The 20,893-nt window shown below is 39.9% G+C and overlaps 1 protein-coding gene across 1 annotated transcript in view; it reads right to left on the reverse strand.

Annotated features, from left to right (window-relative positions):
- Window positions 1-10,900, reverse strand: part of FMO2 (flavin containing dimethylaniline monoxygenase 2) — a gene marked incomplete at both ends in the record, with an annotated part of 57,491 nt that extends 46,591 nt beyond the window's left edge. Inside the window, 1 exon segment of the mRNA XM_082858445.1 lies at window positions 10,769-10,900. Coding sequence (XP_082714571.1) covers window positions 10,769-10,900 — 132 coding nt within the window.
- Between the last annotated feature and the right edge of the window lie 9,993 nt (window positions 10,901-20,893).

Below are 20,893 nucleotides of genomic sequence, written 5' to 3' on the forward strand. Positions count from 1 at the left end.
GGCCATCCTTATACTGTTACCAAAACCAGGCAAAAATATTATAAAAATTAAAGACAGATTAATACCCCTCACAAATGTTACCAAATATAATTCTACTGCATAAAAAATGGATAATATATCATGATCAAGTGGGTTTTATTTCAGGAAAGCAAGATTGGTTTAATAGTCAGTGGAATTCACCATATTTATAAACTAAAAATTAAACATAAGATCATCTCAATAGATGCAGAAAACAGCTGAAAAAAGACAACATCCATTCTGATGAAAATTGTCAGCAAACTAGGAATAGAAGGAATGTTATTCAACTTAATGAAGGGAATTTATGAAAAATCTAGAGCTAATATCATACTTAATGGTAAAAGACTGAATGCCTTAATCCTAAGGTCAGGAAGGGATGTCTGATCTCCCCATTTCTATCCAAAATACTGGAGTTTCTAGCCAGTGCAGTAAGGCAAGAAAAAGAAATATCATACATTCAATTTTAATGGGAGAAGTAAACTGTATTTTCAGACAACATGATTGTCTATATAGAAAATATGGAATCTACATAAAGTTCCTAGAATAAATAAGTTCACTTGTTAGCAATAAACAATAAGAAATTAAACAAAATTAAACTACTATTTATAATATTCAAAAATATGTAATACTTAGGACAAATCTGACATAAGATGGTAAGACACCAAAAACTACAAAACACTACTGAGAGAAAGGAGATCGAAATAAATGGAGAACTATACTGTGTCATGGGTTAGAAGACTCAACATTGTTGTGATGACAAAACACACGTTAAAAAGTTGATTAAACTTTGCTCAGCCAGCAAATCTGTGCTCACTCCCATTTATCGCCCCATCTTTTACCTTATCTTGAGTATCTCCAAACTTGCCAATTTAGATTCTTATCTAAAGAGAGATGCTATTATCCATTTTATTTAGACTTTAGTCAAATGGGCTAGGATTCATTTTAAGTCTGCAGGAAGGGAAAGAGCAGCTATGAAATTTAATATCTGTATATGCATATTTGCAATTGAACTTCTGGGCTGAACTCTGAAACCCAAAGAACTTTCCCATTAATAAAATGCAAGTAAAACAGCCAAACGAAGCACTGGGAATAAAAGTGTTTTAAGCAAATTGTAAAACGGTTGGGGTCTCTTAGATTCACTGACAGCTCTTGTTCTGGTTGGCTTTACTGTCCTGTCCCATTGGGTCAGGATGGCATTTCTGGCTCCATCCCACTTTCCTGGTCCCATCAGTCGAAGCTGGTATGGGCTACAAGGACGAAAGTGCACCTCCAGGGCCAGCTGAGGATCAGTCAGGAAGAGCCATGGTATGTTAGGCTTGGCCCCTATGAAGGAGCCCAACTCATCCATGTATGTGATGTAATCTGTCTACAAAGTCTGGCTCTGGCCAAACCTGGGGAAAGAAAAGAACACATTGGAATGAGTGCCACAGTTGTAAACAGCAGCACAAATTTCTTACTTTTTACTCTCAGAAAAGTAACATTTTAGTCAGCACCTCCAGTAATACCCCCACTCCTCCCTTTTTCCACAACACAGAATTTATCATTTGTTCTTTGACTGTAAGTGAGCTGTTTTTTTCCCTCTCCTTCCTAACCTCTATTCAAGTGTGATGTCATTTTGGGCTTTTGTCTCTAGTCATGAAGCCTGGAGTGAACTGACCCTAGGGTCTCAAGGTGACTGATTAACTTAGTTTACTCTTTGATACATGATTATTCTTTATATGACATTGCTTAGGATCTCCCCTAATGTTAGATTTTTATATCAATGTGTTTAAAATTGAGTTTATGTATAGTTTTAATATTGTTGCAATTTACTAATATAAATTGTTTCATACGTTTAGTTGGAGTGTGATCTCATTTGCTTTTAGAAACCCTTATTTAAGCAATAAGATTGACATTGAGGCTGCTCTTTTTCCTCCTCATTATTCCTATTGGCCTCTAACATAAAGGGTAATAAGTAGAAAATACAAGGGCAGGTGAACTCAATTTAATTCTTCATTTGGTTTTCTTGTTACATCACTGCCACTGCTCAGTTTCCAGCTAGCTAGTTTGCTGACAGACACATGGCTGGTGGGAAAGGAGCTGTTGGGGAAAGAGTCAGAGTCATTTCTCATCCTCAGCACTATTGGCATTTTGAGATGGATAATTCTTTGTTTAGGTGGACTGTTCTCTGCACTGTAGGATATTTAGCAGCATCCCCGGTTTCGACCCATTAGATGCTAGTAGCATGCCCTCTTCACTTGCAATGACCAAAAATGTTGCCAAATTTTGCCAAATATCCCCTGGGGGACAAAATCACCCATCTGAGAACCTGTGCTCTAGAGTTACACAGGAGAAGTGCAATAACAATTATTTGCCCATCGAATACTGCTTGATTATAGCAAGTGTTTAAAAAATGTGAACTTTGACTAGTGACAAGATTATAGAATCTATTAATGTTTCCCTACACATATAGGCAAATTTTAGGATTTGTTTATTAGCAAGTACCATCTCTTACCATTTGAGTTTCTTCCCCATTTTCTCATTAATATCATCCATCATTTCATTTGTAGTTGGCAGGGTGCATGAGTCTAAAAAAGAAATGAAGACAGAAATATTGAAAAAGACAAAGAAATCAGAAATATGTAATTATACTTGATTAATTTCATTCAGTGTTTATGAACTATGTCCCCAAAAGATTTTGTATCAAGAGGAGGTATCTTTAGTATGTTTAGCAGAATAACAATTCATGGAAACAAAGATCTGAGAAGCCAATGAACCTGCTCTGAGAATGGCAAAGCTGGCCTACAATGAAATAGTGACAGTGGAAAAATTTTTAGCTTCAAGTCATCCTATCTTACATTTCTGATGACATTATGGAGGGTCAATCCTCAACATTCCTCATGCATATAATACCTTATCAGTTTCATCATTTCTTTCTGCATCCTCTTACTAAGAATTCTCTCAAGAAATAGTCTGGTAAAATAATTCAATCTAAGGTCTATGGCAATTAAAATTGGACAATGGAAGGAAACCTGGGTTTTCCAGCATCAGCCTGCAGCCAAGGAAGATGTTTTAAGGGGCAGCAGAAAAGTTTTTATTTTTTTAATAAATTTCACTATATTAGTGGAGGCCTCTTTTAATTGCTAACTGTAGCTCATTTGCCTTTGTAATAATGGCAGGAGAAGTTATGGCATTCCCATGAATACTTCCCAGTCATTATTAGCATCTCACCTCAGCCTGCTGGTACCCTGTGGTCAGATACTTGCTGTGCCCCTGCTAGAAAGTAAGGGACCAGAATTTTGGTCATTTTGTTTGATGTTGTATCTTAAGTGCCAAGACAGAACCTGGCACATAGCAGGTGCTCAGTAAATATTTGCTGGATGAATAAATGATGCCCATTGTTTTATGTAAATTTCTTGGGTTTATGAACTATGTCTGATTTTTCCATAAAACCTCAGATGCTTGGCACTGTTTTGCTTTTCAAGAGAAAAAGACAATAGAATCATTTTATAAGTGAGCACCCTTACAAAAGATTTCATAATGGGTTTTTAATTTTTTATTTATTTATTTATTTTTTAACATCTTTATTGGGGTATAATTGCTTTACAATGGTGTATTAGTTTCTGCTCTACAACAAAGCATAATGGGTTTTTTAAAATAACAATCTTTCATGGTACATTTGAAATAGAAGCTTACTTATGCACAACATTTTAAGAAAACATACACATATACTCTATGATTTTAACTTTTTCTTCATTACTTGTAGTCTAAGTTTTTACGGACGGTAAGTTAGGTAAGGTACACCTATATTGGCCAAGATTCTCAAACCCTTGAGTAAAAGGATACTTTCAATAATAGTGGTGATCAATATGATTGGAGTAAATTAAATTGATATTTGAGATATTGCCTTTCTCCTCATATCCTTGATTTGCCCACACAAACATACTTGTAGTTCCTGAAACCCATGGGGTCCAGGGGGAGGAGGGGGGAGAAGATTATCAACAGAGTAGGAGTGGTCCAACACTGTTATTCTGACACAGTTGACATCGGTAATGCCTCCAGCATGTCCTGACACCCACCAGGGTCCTTTCAACCTTTGCAATGTACCTTGACATTGCAGTGATCCACTGCTGTCCTTCTCTTGCCTTTATAGCCTTGCAAAGTCCTACCAATTCCCCTATGAAAAGTCTAAGCTCTTTAACACAGGTTATAAGGCCCTCCATGCTCTGGTTCCTTCCTCTATTTCTTGCTGCTGCCTGCCTCTGCTTTATATTTCCTTACACCAAAATGTTTCTGGTTCCTCACACACTCCATGCTGTACTTTACCTTTATATCTTTCCTCATGCTGTTCCGTTTTTGTGGAATAACTCACTACCCAACTCCCCTCACCAGAACACTGTAGAACTTTCCCTATTGCAGCATTCCCCTCACCTTATTTTAAGCTCTGTGAGGTCAAGCATCATGTCTATCTTATTCCCTTTATATCCCTAGCACCTAGCACAGTGCTTGGTGTATAGTATGTGCTCAGTAAATATTTGTTGACTAAATGAATGAAAGACAGAATGGTCCACTTACTTGCAAACACTTTAACTGTCCAGTGGGTCTGCAGGTCAGCTGTAGGGATGGCAGACCCAAGGGACCGGACAAGGTCAATCACAGCCAAGGTTGGCTTCTCCATCAGCAAGGGGAAGATGCCTTTAAACAAGGTGACCTCATTGTTTCTGCTTTTGATGATGGAGTCATCAAGGAAGGGGTAGGCATACCCATAACGTGTTGCAAAGATGACAACGTCAATGCCCTCAAACATTGTCCCATCCTGAAACATGGCTGAGGTCTCTGTGAACACTTTCACACTGGGCTTGATGGACACAGTGCCACATAGCATGTGGGATGGTGGTTCGTCATTGAACACAGGCTCTTTCCTCAGGGTGCTATGGAGAAACAAGAGAAAAAGGCCCTTGCTCTAAAGTACCTCATTTCCAAAAAATATTTGCAACAGTCCATAGCACTGAACAAATTTCAGGGTAAGCAGTTAATCGTCAGCATGAAGACAACTAAACTTTCTTCTTTTGGGAAAGTCCTTTCCTGTTGCTAGTAACAATCCTTAGGAATATCTGTCTGACATAGATGGCGAACAAGCACATGAAAAGATGTTCAGCATTGCTAATTATTAGAGAAATGCAAATCAAAACTACAATGAGGTACCCCCTCATACCAGTCAGAATGGCCATCATCAAAAAGTCTACAAATAATAATTTGGGACTAACAGATACACATTACTATATATAAAATAGATAAACAATAAAGACCTACTGTGTAGCACAGGGAACTATATTCAGTATTTTGTAATAACCTATAATGTAAGAGAATCTGGAAAAGAATATGTATATATTTAACTGAATCACTTTGCTGTATACCTGAAACATTGTAAATCAACTATACTTCAATAAAAAAATTCTATAAATAATAAATGCTGGAGAGGGTGTGGAGAAAAGGGAATCCTTCTATACTGTTGCTGGGAGTATAAATTGGTACAGCCACTCTGGAAAACAGTATGGAGTTTCCTTAAAAAACTAAAAACAGAGTTACCATATGATCCAGCAATCCCACTCCTGGGTATATATCCAGAAAAGATGAAAATGCTAATTTGAAAAGATACGTGCACCCCAATGTTCATTGTAGTGCTATTTACAATAGCCAAGACATGGACACAGTCTAAATGTCCATCGACAGATGAATGGATAAAGAAGGTTTGGTATGTATATACAATGGAATATTAGCCATAAAAAGAAACGAAATTGAGTTATTTGTAGTGAGGTGGATGGACCTAGAGTCTGTCATAGAGAGCGAAGTAAGTCAAAAAGAGGAAAACAAATACGGTATGCTAATGCACATATATGGAATCTAAAAAAAAAAAAATTATTAAGAACCTAGGGGCAGGACAGGAATACAGTCGCAGATGTAGAGAATAGACTTGAGGACACAGGGAGGGGGAAGGGTAAGCTGGGATGAAGTGAAAGAGTGGCATGGACAAATGTACAATAGATAGCTAGTGGGAAGCAGCTGCATAGCACAGGGAGATCAGCTTGGTGCTTTGTGACCACCTAGAGGGGTGGGACAGGGAGGGTGGGACGGAGGGGATATGGGGATATATGTATATGTATAGCTGATTCACTTTGTGATACAGCAGAAACTAACACACCACTGTAAAGCAATTATACTCCAATAAAGATGCTAAAAAGAACCCAAAAACCTCTGTGTAACTGAAAAGTGGTTTCTTTTGAGGAGCAGTTGAAGGCTAACTTCAAAATAAACATTTCCTCTCTGTTTCAAGAACAGGATAAAAATTCACACAATGTGCTGCCTTGAAAGTACATCTAAAAGCTGGCAGCCTCTCTTTCCCCATATTCTGAAGGAACTTTCATGAAATGAAGGAAAAGTATGGAATGTTATATTGCTCCTGGATTCAAGACATCTATTTCCCTCCATCCCAACAACCCCAAATGAAAGGATTGTGTCTCTGATGGGCTGCCTCAGGCCTCACTGTTCCCTCTTACATGACAAAAGCATCCTCTACTCATGGTTGCTGTATTTCTTATAATGGCGAAGCTCAGAGATTTAAAATTTTTTAAAACCTCACTTGGAAATTTCTGCTAAGGTCAGAAAAAGGGTGAAGGCTCACGCTTGGAAGGTTCTCACGTTTGAGTCTGTACCGTTCATGCGTAGCTGGTAACTTCTGTTGATGGTTGTGAGAAGGAGCTTTCTCAGCTGCCCACTGAAAGGAGGGCTGAGCTGCAGGTTGCGGACTGGTTAAAAAACATGTAAGATTCTGCTTCGGAAAACAAAGGTGATAAGACCTCACATTATTTCCATCGTTAATGAATCCCTGCTCTTTCGTTCCTGGACTCCAGCCAATTGTAACATGAGGAGAGAAGAGTATGTGCCCTACAGCTTCTTGGAATTTTCCCTAAAAGGATGTTCTCCAAACAAAGGAAAACAGAAGTATTATATAACAACAGACAATTGCTCCAGAGAGCTCACATTTTCATTATTTCAATATGTGGGTGGTTTGAGCCAGTAAGGAGGAAATTAAGCTCAGACTCTGCCTCTGGATGAGAGAGCTTGTCCTAGACCTAGATGCCAAGCAGCTCTGGGGCACATTATCACTGTCTGTCTTGGGTTATAACTGTGTCCATCTCCCATCATCCCCACTAGAACATAAGGCACTTGAGGGCAAGGTCAGAGGCTAATTCAAGAGTATTGTGCATGCATTTTAGCAGTCTGCCTTGGTGGTCTTTGATATTCCATCTCTGCTTATTAAGTCCTATTTTTGCTTGTCTAGATATACCCTCAATGTCCAGCTTAAAAGCTGTCTCCCTTCTCATGTCTTTGCTTGTCTTCCCTCCCACCAATTGGAAGTCATTCCACCAAGCTCTAATTGTCTTTACTGCCCTAATCATACTCTGTCCTATTCATTTATATTATGATTATTCTAATACTTCTTTTCTCTTGCTTTTAGAATACTGTCTGCCTGCTGTACTTCTTATATGCAGCTATGCCTAACATAGTACCCTATGCATAATGAACTCAAATATTTATTTTCTGAATGAATAAATGAATGAATGAGTGAAACAAAAGTTCAGATAGTTCTGGTTCTATTATTTTCCCCTTTGCAATCCAAGTGATACTGACCTATTGTACAAGGCTTGTTGAGCAACCTCTTATTACAGCAACAATAAAATCTTGAGAGGTCATGAGGTCCTATATTGGAGTACATTAAACCTAAGACATGCTCACATTCAGCGTGCTAGCATTTAAACTCCATTTGGTTTTCATTTTACAGAAAAAGCACACTGTGAAGAGTTCAGAATTATCAGGTTTCTCTCTTCTGGATTACCTTCTGCCTAACAGGACTTGCAAGATGAAAGCTTATGTAACACATTTTTCAAAAATTCCTCTCTGATCATGCAGCGTACCAAGCAACTTTTCTTAGAAAATAAGGAAGGGGTGGGGTGTATGGAGAGGGCTAAAGTTTAGAATATTTGTATATGTTTACATCCCCACAGGGTTTTTGAGTATAATTCTGCTTATGCACAGTGACTTTATGGAAAAGAGACATTCCCCTCTTGTGGATAACCCAGAGTCTGACTTTGCATCTTATTGATCTATCATCTAATGCTTCTTCAAATAAATGTTCTGATCTGGCTGCACTAGTTGACTCACAGATTCCTGGATACACCATGTTCATTGCCTTCTTCTGTGCCTTTCATGGATTGCTGGTCACCCCTATCTAGAAGGGTGACCAGCAACCCCTTTTTCCTACCTGATACTGGCACACTGTTGTGTTCTGCACTGTTGAGAATGCCACTCTCTGGAGTTGTGTCACATAATGGTTCTGTACTTTTCTTGTCTGAGAACATCTTTCAAATCTCAGCTAAGTGCTATCCCTGTAGGAAGTTTCTTTTGACTTGCTAATATTCTAGTAGTCCAGCCTCATCTAAATCTCAAGGCACTTGTTTATTTAGTTCACAGTCACCAAGGGCTGTCTTGTTGTAAAGTTCTATAATCTTTTTTTTTTTTGGGGGGGGTCATGAAATTAAATTTTTATTTTTTTAGTTTTTTTTGTTGTGGTTTCTGTATTTTATTTTATTTTATTTACTTATTTATTTTTCTTCTTTTTATTGTGGTACGCGGGCCTCTCACTGTTGTGGCCTCTCCCGTTGCGGAACACAGGCTCTGGACGTGCAGGCTCAGCGGCCATGGCTCATCGGCCCAGCCGCTCCGCGGCATGTGGGATCTTCCCGGACTGGGGCACGAACCCGTGTCCCCTGCATTGGCAGGTGGACTCTCAACCACTGCGCCACCAGGGAAGCCTGGTTTCTGTATTTTAGATGAATATATTCTTACTTGAACATTTTTTGAAATACAGCATTCTTAAATATGGTGCATAAGTTTATAGGTTGATAAATTTTTCACAAATGAAACATGTCTATGTAATCGGCACCGAAATCAATGAACAAAGCATTACTAGTTCTCCTGCCCCTATTTCTGTGCCATTCCCTTTCAAGGATAACAACCATTATGGCTACTAAGAGCATAGATTAACTTCAATTTTGTACTTTGTTAGAGGTGAAATCTTAAAATATCTACTTTTTAATGTTTGACTTCTTTTGTTTGAACTGTTAGGACCAGATATGTTTTAGAATTTGTAAATTTTGGGTTTTTTCTCCATAATAGTCCTAGTGAGATCTGGTGCAATTCAATCATGTTTCTTGACCATATGACTTCAGGACAGGTTTTGCTACTAAATGAGTTCTTGATCATTTTCTGTCAAGGATTGTGGACCTATATTAAGACTTGCTACACCAAATGAAGTAGAAATCATTTATGTATAGTGATTATGTCACATATTTGTCATCCCAGGACTTAGTACAAAACTCTGTCAAAATAGATGCTCAGGCAGCATTTAATTGTTGCTAATAAAATAATAAACAACCATTTCTTGATTTAGGTCGTATCTCCCTGAGCAAATGTGAATGAAAAAATCGAATTAATAAAAAATAACTCTTGGTTATTCTAATGGAAAATACAAATTAATGATCTATATCTCATGTAATATTTTCAGAGTTTTATGACCCCCAGAGCAACCTGTTATTTCAGGTTGGGCAGTGACAGATATGAGGACAGACTATGGTTACGATATAAATCATGCGGATATAATGTCTTCAAGCCAAATAGGTATCATCTACATCCAATCCTAATTGCTGGGAACTTCAGGACAGAAAAGCTGGAAGTTTCCCCAAACCTGGCTTTTGAAATGTAAAAATTGTGTTTATAATGAATATTTCCTGATTATATTATTTCTCCAGCAATGAGCCTGAATGGCAGAGATAATCATTTTTCTCTCTGGATTTGGCCTGACAGAGTATTTACTAACCACACACACCACACGTATAATCATCATTTATAATAACATAATGTGTACCCAATAGACATGAGTTAATTATAAAATCGTATCCTATTGGAATTGGGAGGCAGATTAGAGGTAACTTAATTTCCATCTTCTGCATTTGACTAATGAGCATTTGAAGTCCAGAAAGGAAAAAGTGACTTTCCTGAAATCTATTTTCTTAAAAATTCTGAGTTGAGACTTATGACCTCAGTCTAGGTTTTTCTTTTTTACATCCCCCCGCCCCCCACCAGCACGCCCAGGTTCTCAGGAGTTAAGAGCAATAGGAATAGAATCTTTCAGTTACATGGGGAGGCGGTGGTATGGTTTTTCTGTTAATTACTGACCCCTTCACCCCCTTTACTGCCTAGAGATTTGGGCTGTGCCATATAGGTGACAATGTTTAATGAGTTGGAGAAGTCCTCTCCAGGATAAGCCTTGCTGGTGTGAAATAGTTTTAAGTGATAGGACTTTAGTAGGATGGGAGAGATAAGATTTTATTTTCCAGATCTGAAAATGAGGTAGGTCATTTGTGACCTACCTCCCAAGTCTGAATGGGAACTGATCAAGATTGATTTGCATTGTAACCCATCTACCTTCTATTTTTTTCTTCTCTTTTAAAAAATCTTTTATTTTATACTGGAGTACAGTTGATTAGCAATGTTGTGTTAGTTTCAGGTGTACAGCAAAGTGATTCAGTTATACATATACAAGTATCTCTTCTTTTTCAAATTCTTTTCCCAGTTAGGTCAATACAGAATATTGAGCAGAGTTCCCTACGCTGTACAGTAGGTCCCATCTACCTTCTATTGTCCTACTCACCAAGAATTGCCACAGGCCTCCAACATCATTGCTCCTTTGAAAGCAGGTGGGCTCCAGCTTCTCTTCCAGACAACACCACATGGAGGCCAAGCCACTGACACCAGCTCCAACGATGGCCACTCTCTTCACCATGGTCATCTGCAGGAGGATCTAGAGGAGCTTTTTCAGAAGAGTTTCCCTGGATGCTTAAAATTTTTGAGTAGAAATAACCAGGCTAGGCATATATGTCAGGATCCTCACCTTAACACAAGAAATAGATGCATGTTAAGAGTTTATGCTCATTATGTTTACCACTTTTGCTGTAGTAAGACACTAAATCTGGTTTCTTCTGATTATTCAAAGTGCCAAAAATAGCAGAGCCAGTGAACCCCAGAGCAGGAAGGACCTTGGAAATCATCAATCTAATCCTCTTAATTGCAAATGAAACAATTGTCACTCCAAGAAGTTTAGAAATTACTTCTTCAGGGTCTCAGAGCTAACAAGTAAAAGAGTTGGGACAAGAACTCAAGCCTTCTACATAAAATCCACTGTACCAAATCACCCCTACTTATTTTGAATGTTTGGCTTTAAGGGGACTTACTCTTAAACAACCACCTTCTTTCCCCAGAGAACTTGCAGTTCTCAGAACGTAGAAGAGAATGGCTTTTAACAACGTCTTTTGATGTAAACATTGGGAAAGGGGGAGAAGTTATTTTTCTTAAAGTAAAATGTCTTTTTTCCTTGTATTTTTCATGATGTACAGCCCTGGTACAACCTGGAAGAGAAGGGCTAAGTGTGGTAGGGATAGGAGAATAGGGAGGGGGAGTGGGGAACAGAGGAAGAAAGGAATGGGGTAAGGGAAACAATGAGATCACTGGTCCTGGTTCCAAAAATTAAAACAATAACTGATATGGTCAGTAAGCCTGTAAAGTGAAGCCCCTGGGAGATCAGAGGAACAATGGTTCTTCTATTTCTTTTTGCTTTGGAAGTATAGACTATATAAACAAAGGCTATGCACCTGGACTATAATGAAAGGTTTTGTTGTGCCAACAGTGAAAAAAAACAGCGTAATTTTCTGGAAATTTAGGAGGGACTGATTTGAGGAGGTGAGCTAACTCTTGGAGATAATACGTTTGTAAAAGTAGTGAACTCAAAGGACAGAATTGCAAAGTCACTTAATCTTGTCTCTGGCTCTCATTTCTGTACCCACCTTTCCTGCTTCTGTAGACCTTCTTCTTCCTGTTCTTCCCTCCCTCTCGTCCTTCCACTTCTCTGAGTACCTACCATAAGTTATGCCTTATAGCAGTCTGTTGGGGGATCAAAGATGAAAAAGCACAGTGTTTCCATCTAGAAACATGCAGTCTAATGGAGAGAGATGATCAAAATCACAATGTAAGTGTAATTCACTGGAGTGCTGGCACTCAGGCCAGAACATCTAGGTCCACCGAGGAGAAGAATGAGAGAGACTTCAAGAGGAAGTAAGAAGAGAGCTGAGTCTTGAAGGAAGAATAGATGCTTGCTGGGTAGACTATGGGCAAGGAACATAGAACAGCCACAGAGAAAAATATATGCAAATACACAAAAAAGTAAGAGAACATGATAGAGTGAGCTGCAATTAGCTCAGTGTTGCTGAACCATAAGGTGTCGGGAATAGCAGATGAATTAAAGAGGCAGGGCCCAGATTATGAAGGGTATTGAAGTGCCACACTCAAGCGTTTGGATACCTACCATCCTCTAGGTTATGGTGATCCATTCAAGAATTTTGAACAAGGAAGTGATAAGATCAGAAAAGATCTGATTCACATGGAAACTAGAATGAACAGTGACTACAATCAAGTAGTCAGGAGGTTATTTCAATAGTCTAGGCAGAGATATGGAGGACCTAAATTAGACCAATGTCAGGGGAAAGGAGCATAGAGACTGGACATACGAGATATATAGGAAGTAGATGTTTGGGGATTTGCTGACTGATTATAGAGTTGATGCCTCAGAGAAGGTCCTTCCATCCTTAAGGTTTTATGTTTATGGCTTATATGCATATCACTCATGATTTAGTACAGGAAGCAGAAAACATTCTATTTCACAATGAAAGGGATATAGCACAGGGAATTAGGTGCTTGCAATAGATGGAATGTCCGGAGGAACAGAAACCAGGAGGCTGCCATGGGCCTTATAAGGCCAGACCACTAGAGCAACCACCCAAAGGGCAGGAAACTCCTGCTGCCACCACAGATGCCTCCACATGGAGAGGTATGGAGTTTGGCTGATATAAACACATCTGTTGGAACATGTTTGCCCATAAATACATCACATAAATTTAGCCTCTGCTTCCATTTGCCTTCCAAGCACAGATGTCTATCTTTTTTTTTTTTTTTTTGGTGGTACGTGGGCCTCTCACTGTTGTGGCCTCTCCCGTTGCGGAGCACAGGCTCTGGACGCGCAGGCTCAGCGGCCACGGCTCACGGGCCCAGCCGCTCCGCGGCATGTGGGATCTTCCTGGACCGGGGCACGAACCCGTGTCTCCTGCATCAGCAGGCGGACTCTCAACCACTGCGCCACCAGGGAAGCCCACAGATGTCTATCTTGATGGAAAAACCTAAATTGTATCCAAGCTCTAACTCCAAGGAAGTCTTAGAAATGTAGTTTTGAGCCTTCCAGTCCTTGGGATGCAGGAGGGAGCCCATTGGAGGAGGGTCAATATGCCAACGGTCACTAAGCAGTGTCTAGCACAGTGGGTTATGTGGTATGAAATGGAAGCCAGTCCTGCGTTCCTAGAACACCTAAACATATTCATATTCTTCTCTAATATCAATATAGTAAATGCTCAGTGATTAACCCCTTTGGTTGTATATTTTGTGATAATTCTTGCAAGACTTCAGATCTCCTCTCTGTAAAATGAGCAAATTGAACTATTACTAAAGTCCTTCTGACATTCTGTGAATCTCTTAATTTATCTGTGAATAAATCCTACTAAACCTTTTCAAAGATAGAAAATATAAGCTCAAGACAACACAAATATATTTAAACTGCTTAAGAGGATCTTCCTTAACCTATGTGCCCCTGATGTCCAAAAGTTGATTTAATTTGGCTGCTGAGAGCCAAGTTAAATTGGAAGTTTCAGCTGATGCAACTGAAAGTATAAGAGCATCAAGAAAGCGGAGCTTGATGGAGAGGGTGTGGAGAAAAGCGAGCCCTCCTACACTGTTGGTGGGGATGTAAATTGGTGTAGGCTCTATGGAGAACAGTATGGAGGTTTCTTTAAAAAAGTAAAAATAGAGTTAACATATGATCCTGCAGTCCCCCTCCTGGGCATATATCTGGAGAAAAACTCTAATTTGAAGAGATACATGCACCCAAGTGTTCATAGCAGCACTATTTACAATAACCAGGACATGGAAGCAGCCTAAATGTCCATCAACACATGAATGGATAAAGAAGATGTGGTGTGTATATATATATATATATATATATATATATATATATATATACACACACACACACATATATATACAATGGGATACTACTGAGCCTTAAATAAGAATGAAATAATGCCACTTGCAGTCACATGGATGGACCTAGAGTTTATCATACTAAATGAAGGAAGTCAAACAGAGAAAGACAAATATCATATGGTATCACTTACATGTGGAATCTGAAAAAGTGATACAAATGAACTTATTTACAAAACAGAAATAGACTTACAGACATACAAAACAAACTTATAGTTACCAAAGGGGATAACGGGGTGGGGAGAGAGATAAATTAGGAGTTTGGGGTTAACATATACACACTACTATATACAAAATAGGCAGAAAGCAGGGACCTCCTATGCAGCAAGGGGGAACCTGAAAGGGAATATATGTATGTGTGTATATGGCTGGGTCACTTTGCTGTACACTTGCAACTGACACAGCATTGTAAATTAAGTATACTTTAATAAAAATAAAAACAAAACAAACAAAGAAAGTGAAGCTTGAGATAGAATCTTGAAATGAATCTCTTTGGAAAGAGCTGTTGGTGTGCTGTGTGTCCCTTTCCCATCCCATGAAGAGACTGGATCAGAAGACTTGCTTCTTGCCACAAGCATAGGAGGGGCTCCATCCAACCACTTGGAGAGACATTGGAGGCTTGAGGGGACTTTGTCTACCTTCTTCCTACCTGGGAAATCTAGAGGATGAGATTCTGACTGGCTATCTATGAAGGACAGTTGCTGCTGTGCTGGGTTTGGCCTGCACTCCCAGAGCTGTTGAGACAAAGCATGTGTAAGGGTTTCCTGAGGGCCAGATGTGAGCCACCCAAGATGAGCTAACATGGCGTCATATTAGATCCTGTCCAATAGGGCTGCCTAGAGGCACGATGGGACCCCAATGTGAGGAGTGGCTGCTGAGGAAGTGTCTTCCAGAATAGGGTCCACTCTTCTGGGTCAAAGGAACTATTGGGGAGAGACCTTCATTGTTTTGGGGCCTCTGAAGTATAAGCCGAAACATCTGTGTAAGTAAGAATTAGTTTTAAACCTTTATAGACTTCAGTACTCCACTTTTTAAATTCCATAGGTGGTTCGTAGTTTGAATACCGAACAGAGCAGAAGTGGTTTGAACAGGCTGCCTGTTATCTGGCTTCTCTGGGCAGGAGACTAGAATGTTTGGAGGGTGGGGGGAATGGGAAAATTTACTGTCAATCTTGTATAAGATGTGAGAAGTGCTGATGCTTGACAGACAGGCCGATTATTGCAGAACATGTGAGGGTTTGGGGAGACGGTCTAGCTTACTCTACATCTTCAAATTCTCATCATTGTATTTTGCTGAACCTATGGGAGTCTTGAGGGACCCATAAATGTAGCCAGAGGCCTTGCTTTACTGTGATTCTAGATCCCTGGGATTCATTCCATCACATCTCCGGGTCCACTCTGATCACAGAGATATTCCCTTACTCCCTTGCCTGGGCTGATGCCTAGCTCTGCTTGGCTTACCCCAGGGATAGAAGAGGAAGACAGGGAAAAAGTTTAAGCTTCTCTTTCCTGGAAGTTTTCTTCAATAACAGGATATTATGGTGCATCACCTTGAAGTTGACCCGTCAGGTTAGCCAAGAGGAGGCCCTGGGTCACTCGGAGGAAAGGTGTTCAGTCAGGAAGGCTGAAGGGTCAGAATGGCAGGATCCCTGTTCCTTTCTTCAGTGACAACCTCATCTTGGCACCACCCTGCCCTGTTGAATGAACTTAGGCTCAACTCCATTCTTTTTGTGGAGTTCTTCTGCTGTTAGCAGTCTTTCTTTCCTCCCTCCCTCCCTCCCTCTCTCTTCTTTCTTTCTTTCCCTTTTTCTTTCTTTCTTTCTTTCAATTTGTTTTTTAATTGAAGTATAGTTGATTTACAATGTTGTGCCAATCTCTATAGCAAAGTGGTTTCTTTTGCTCTTTCTCAGGGGCCATTCTTCTGAAGTTGGGACCTCAAATGACTTCAGGAAATTAATCTTCCTAAACCACCCATTATGTCGTGTTCCTCCTTAGGAGTTGATGGTCACTTCCTGCTGGCACGCACGCTCTGCCTTGCTTTACTCATCCCACCATCTCCCTGCACATACCCTGTCTGCCAGGATGTCTGGCACCCTTAATGTCCATCACACACACCCCACTCCTTCTCATCTCTTTGCCTGTGATCATGCTCCTTCCTGGCACAGGCTTCTGAAATCGGGAGTGGGGGAACTCTTCCACTTCCATTTGGTCTGTACAAGTCCTGTGCATCTCGAAACCCTGAACAAACTTCACTCTCCTCAAGAAGGCTTCCTGGCACCTGAACACTTTGCTGCTGAGTTCCTGTAAATCAAATACGATGTCCCACACTACGTAATGTTGTAGACTTCTGGGGTTGTGTGCTCATTGTCTCATGAGTGTTAATTCTTATCTCTGTTAGACAGATATCATATTTCCTATCATGGACCATCATGTGTACTTTAAATTTTATTTTCCTCAACACCCAGTAGAGGGTTGGGTATTCAGTAGGAGATCTATAAGTAAATGTTGATTTAACTTGATGACCCCTTTCTAAGTGTTTTCTTATTAGTAACACAGAACAGTGATTAAATTCATCTGCCAGAAGTACTCTTTGGTATCATGGGATTTGGAACAGACTTCATCTCTTTCCACAGGAATGCTTGGAGCCATTCTTCTTTGGTTTTGAATGTAATATTCTATGCTTAACTTTTCAGACAAGTCTATGCCAGATGCGTTTGTTTGTTTGTTTTTTGTACTGGTTGCAAAATACATTCTCTCTATTTATTTTGTTATATGAAATTGGCTTCAGGATTTGGATCCACTTAAGTCCATGAGATTTTGGCGTACATCTCCCTTCTGATATGGTCAGGGGGAGAAGTGGGGGAATGCAGTGAATTAGAAGCTGAGAAGTTTCCTAAGTTTGAAATTAGGCCAATCACTCCACAAAGAAGACATTTTCTTTTATTTCCTCAAGTGACATACCGTTTAACCAAGGTGTTCCTATATTCAAAAGCCCCTAGTGTTATCCAAGCCTGATTTGCCTAGACTGATATTCAGTTCAGTTAAATTCATTTACTAACTTACTTAGTCTTTCATTAAAATATGTATACCTACTATGTGCCAGGTCCAGTTGTAGGCACTGGGGATTCAGCAGTGAGTAAACACAACTAGTTATTGAGAAGTCACAGGGGATGTGGAGAGAAATGGTTATTGTTCCAGCATTCACAGATCTCTAACGTGTGTGTTTGTGTATGGAGGAGAAGGACGGTGGAGAGGGGAGAGATTAAGACAAGTGCAGGCATAACTCTAGTGCAGGGAAAAATATAAGTAACACCAAAAGGAAACCAAGTTACTATATGGATTCAAATGAGAGAGAACACACATTTATATAGGGGTAAATTAAGAGAGCCTTTATGGGGGAAGTGGTATTTGAGATGGGTTTAAAGAATGCTGGCTGATTGATTATTATTTTCTCTTGACCTCAAACAGGTTCTTTTAAAAAAATTTTATTTTTTAAAATTTTTGTACAACTTTTAAATGTTACTTTCCATTTACAGTTATTAAAAAATATTGGCTATATTCCCCATGTTGTACAATACATCCTTGAGCCTATCTTACATGCAATAGTCTGTACCTCTCACTCCCCCACCACTATATTGCCCCTCCCCCTCACTGGTAACCACTAGTTTATTCCCTATATCTGTGAGTCTGCTTCTTTTATGTTATATTCACTAGTAGTTATACTTTTTAGATTCCACATATAAGCGATATCGTACAGTAATTATCTTTCTCTGTATGACTTGTTTCACTTAGCATAATGTCCTCTATCCATGTTGCTGCAAATGGTAAAATTTTGTCCTTTTTTATGACTGAGTAGTATTCCATTATATATGTATCACAGCTTCTTTATCCATTCATCTGTTGATGGACATTTAGGTTGCTTCCATGTCTTGGCAATTGTAAATAATTTGGCTGTGAATATTGGGGTGCATGTATCTTTTTGAATTAGTGTTTTTGTTTTTTTGGGCTATATATCCAGGAGTGGAATTGCTAGGTCATATGGTAGTTCTATTTTTAGTTTTTTGAGAAGCCTCCATACTGTTTTTCACAGTGGTTGCAACAATGTACATTCCCACCAACAGTGTATGAGGGTTCCCTTTTCTGTGTATCCCCGTCAACATTTGCTATTCGTGTTCTTTTTGATGATAGCCATTCTGACAGATGTGAGGTGATATCTCATTGTGGTTTTGATTTGCATTTCCCTGATGATTAGCAATGTTGAGAATCTTTTCATGTGTCTGTTGGCCATCTGCATTTCCCCTTTGGAAAAATGTCTATTCAGTTCTTCTGCCCATTTTTTAATCAGGTTGTTTGTTTTTTTGATGTTGAGTTGTATGAACTGTTTATATGTGTTGGATATTAATCCCCTACTAGTCATATCATTTGCAAACATTTTTTTCCCATTCAGTAGGTTGTCTTTTCCTCAAACCTGTTCTTTCATGCTCTGCTGTATGAAGCTGGGCCTGGGACTCTGCAAACATCATTCTCCTTTGCCAGCTGGCTCCTTGTTTGGGGGGTGTCTAGAACCTGGAAAAGAAGGGGCTTGCTCCTTTCTGTTTGCTTCCTGTTCCTGTCAGCACTGCTGCAGCATTGTCTTCCCCCTGGCAGCGATGCTGGTGCCATAGCTAGGTCCGGGTTACAGTTGTTCTAACACTCCTAGAACCAATTTATTTATGCTGCTTCAAAGAGACCAACACCAGCCAGCTGGCAGCCTCCTCAGAGGTACCATCTCAGCTCTGCAAGTTCCCTCTAAGCTTCTCAATTCCAATAATCCCAGCCTCTCCCCTTTGTCTCTTCAGGCCTGGAGGTGGTAGCTTCTTCGGCAGTTGCTGCCTCTATGATATTCTGTGTTCTCTTTTTGTCCTTTAGGGTTTCTGATATCTCATCAACAATTTTTTTTTTTTTTTTTGCGGTACGCGGGCCTCTCACTGTTGTGGCCTCTCCCGTTTGCGGAGCACAGGCTCCGGATGCGCAGGCCCAGCGGCCATGGCTCACGGGCCCAGCTGCTCCGCGGCATGTGGGATCTTCCCGGACTGGAACACGAACCCGCATCCCCTGCATCGGCATGCGGACTTTCAACCACTGCACCACCAGGGAAGCCCTCACCAACAATTTTTAATATTATATTCTTTATGTTAAAATAAGTGGTGATGTTTCTGTTTTCTGACTGGATACTGACTGATACAAAAGTTGGTGCCAGGAATGGTCCAAGGAAATGGACACTCAAAAATGAGATTTGGGAGTTGGTTTGGTCATCTCCCTGAACTTGAATGCAGTGCTGAGCCCCTTGACAATTGTGAATTGGGATGCAGTGATCCATGGAAAATGGTGGTATCACAACTAACCATATTATCACCTATGTTTGATTGTGGGGAAGTACGTACTAAAGCAAGTGCCTTGGAGGAACAAGTGGCTGTTGCACTTACCTGTGTGGCAACAAAGATGACTGAAAGGTCACGGGGAGGGATGGCTACTCTGAGCACACTGAACTGCTTAAGAAAGAAAATGACAGGCTCCAGTCTTTAGACTCTCAGCTCAATGCATGGTCAGAGAGGCAGAGCTTCTGTGGTGACCTTAAAAGGATCTCTTATTCTTCGGGGCTAACTTTGTTGAAATTCAGAACAAATTTAACTTTTGCAGGCTTCAGAATTATAACATAAGTGGAATCCCCAGCCTCATCAAGTCTTTCAATAAACCTGAGAATCTTGAACTTTTGAGTCACTCTAAGCCTCTCTTATGGTGGAAGCAGCCTACCTCCCATATATGAGGATGCTTAAAGATGCTGTAATAACTTTGCAACAGGATGACTATTCTCTGTTCTCTACCCCAATCTACCCTTTCTTTGTTGCCATTAGACACATAATCAGAGTTAACCTCAGCAGGTACAAAGTCTGACCCAGGAGGAAAGAGTTTAGATTTAAGACGGGTTTGAAAGATGCTTAGACTCCAAGCAGGAAAATAACTATAGCTATAGGCATCAAGATGGATCTATTCAGAGATCAAACTGTAAATAATCTAGTTAATTTGGAATGTGGTTGCAAGTAAGACTAGGAAAGCAGGTTGAGCTATATTGGGAGGCACCCTGCATGTGATTAAAATGGAGGAAGGAAGAAGTGGTGAAGGATTTTGAGTAGGAGTAATGTGTTTAGGGGCTCATCCCAGAAAGGTAACCTGGCAGTGGTGTACGGGGTATATACTGTGACAGGGAAACTAGTCTAGCTGGCCAGTTAGAGGTCCATTTCAATAGTTTAGGAAATAACAGTAGTTGGATCTAGCTTGTTGGCAGTAGGAGTTAAAAGGTGAGGAGAGGAATGCAAAATGGTGTACCTACATTGGAAGACAATTTGGCAGTTTCTGCTAAAGCTAAACATACTTAACATACGATCCAGCAGTCGTGCTTCTTGGTATTTACCCAAAGGAATTGAAAACTTACGTCCACACATAAACATGCAAATGGATGTTCATAGCAGCTTTATTCATAATTGCCCAAATTTGGAGGCAACCAAGATGTTCTTCAGTAGGTGAATGTATAAATAAACAATGGTACATCCAGATAATGGAATATTATTCAGTGCTCAAAAGAAGTGAGCTGTCAAGCT

This window comes from Leucopleurus acutus, assembly GCF_964270905.1.
Source record: "Leucopleurus acutus genome assembly, chromosome: 2".
Lineage (NCBI taxonomy): Eukaryota > Metazoa > Chordata > Mammalia > Artiodactyla > Delphinidae > Leucopleurus > Leucopleurus acutus.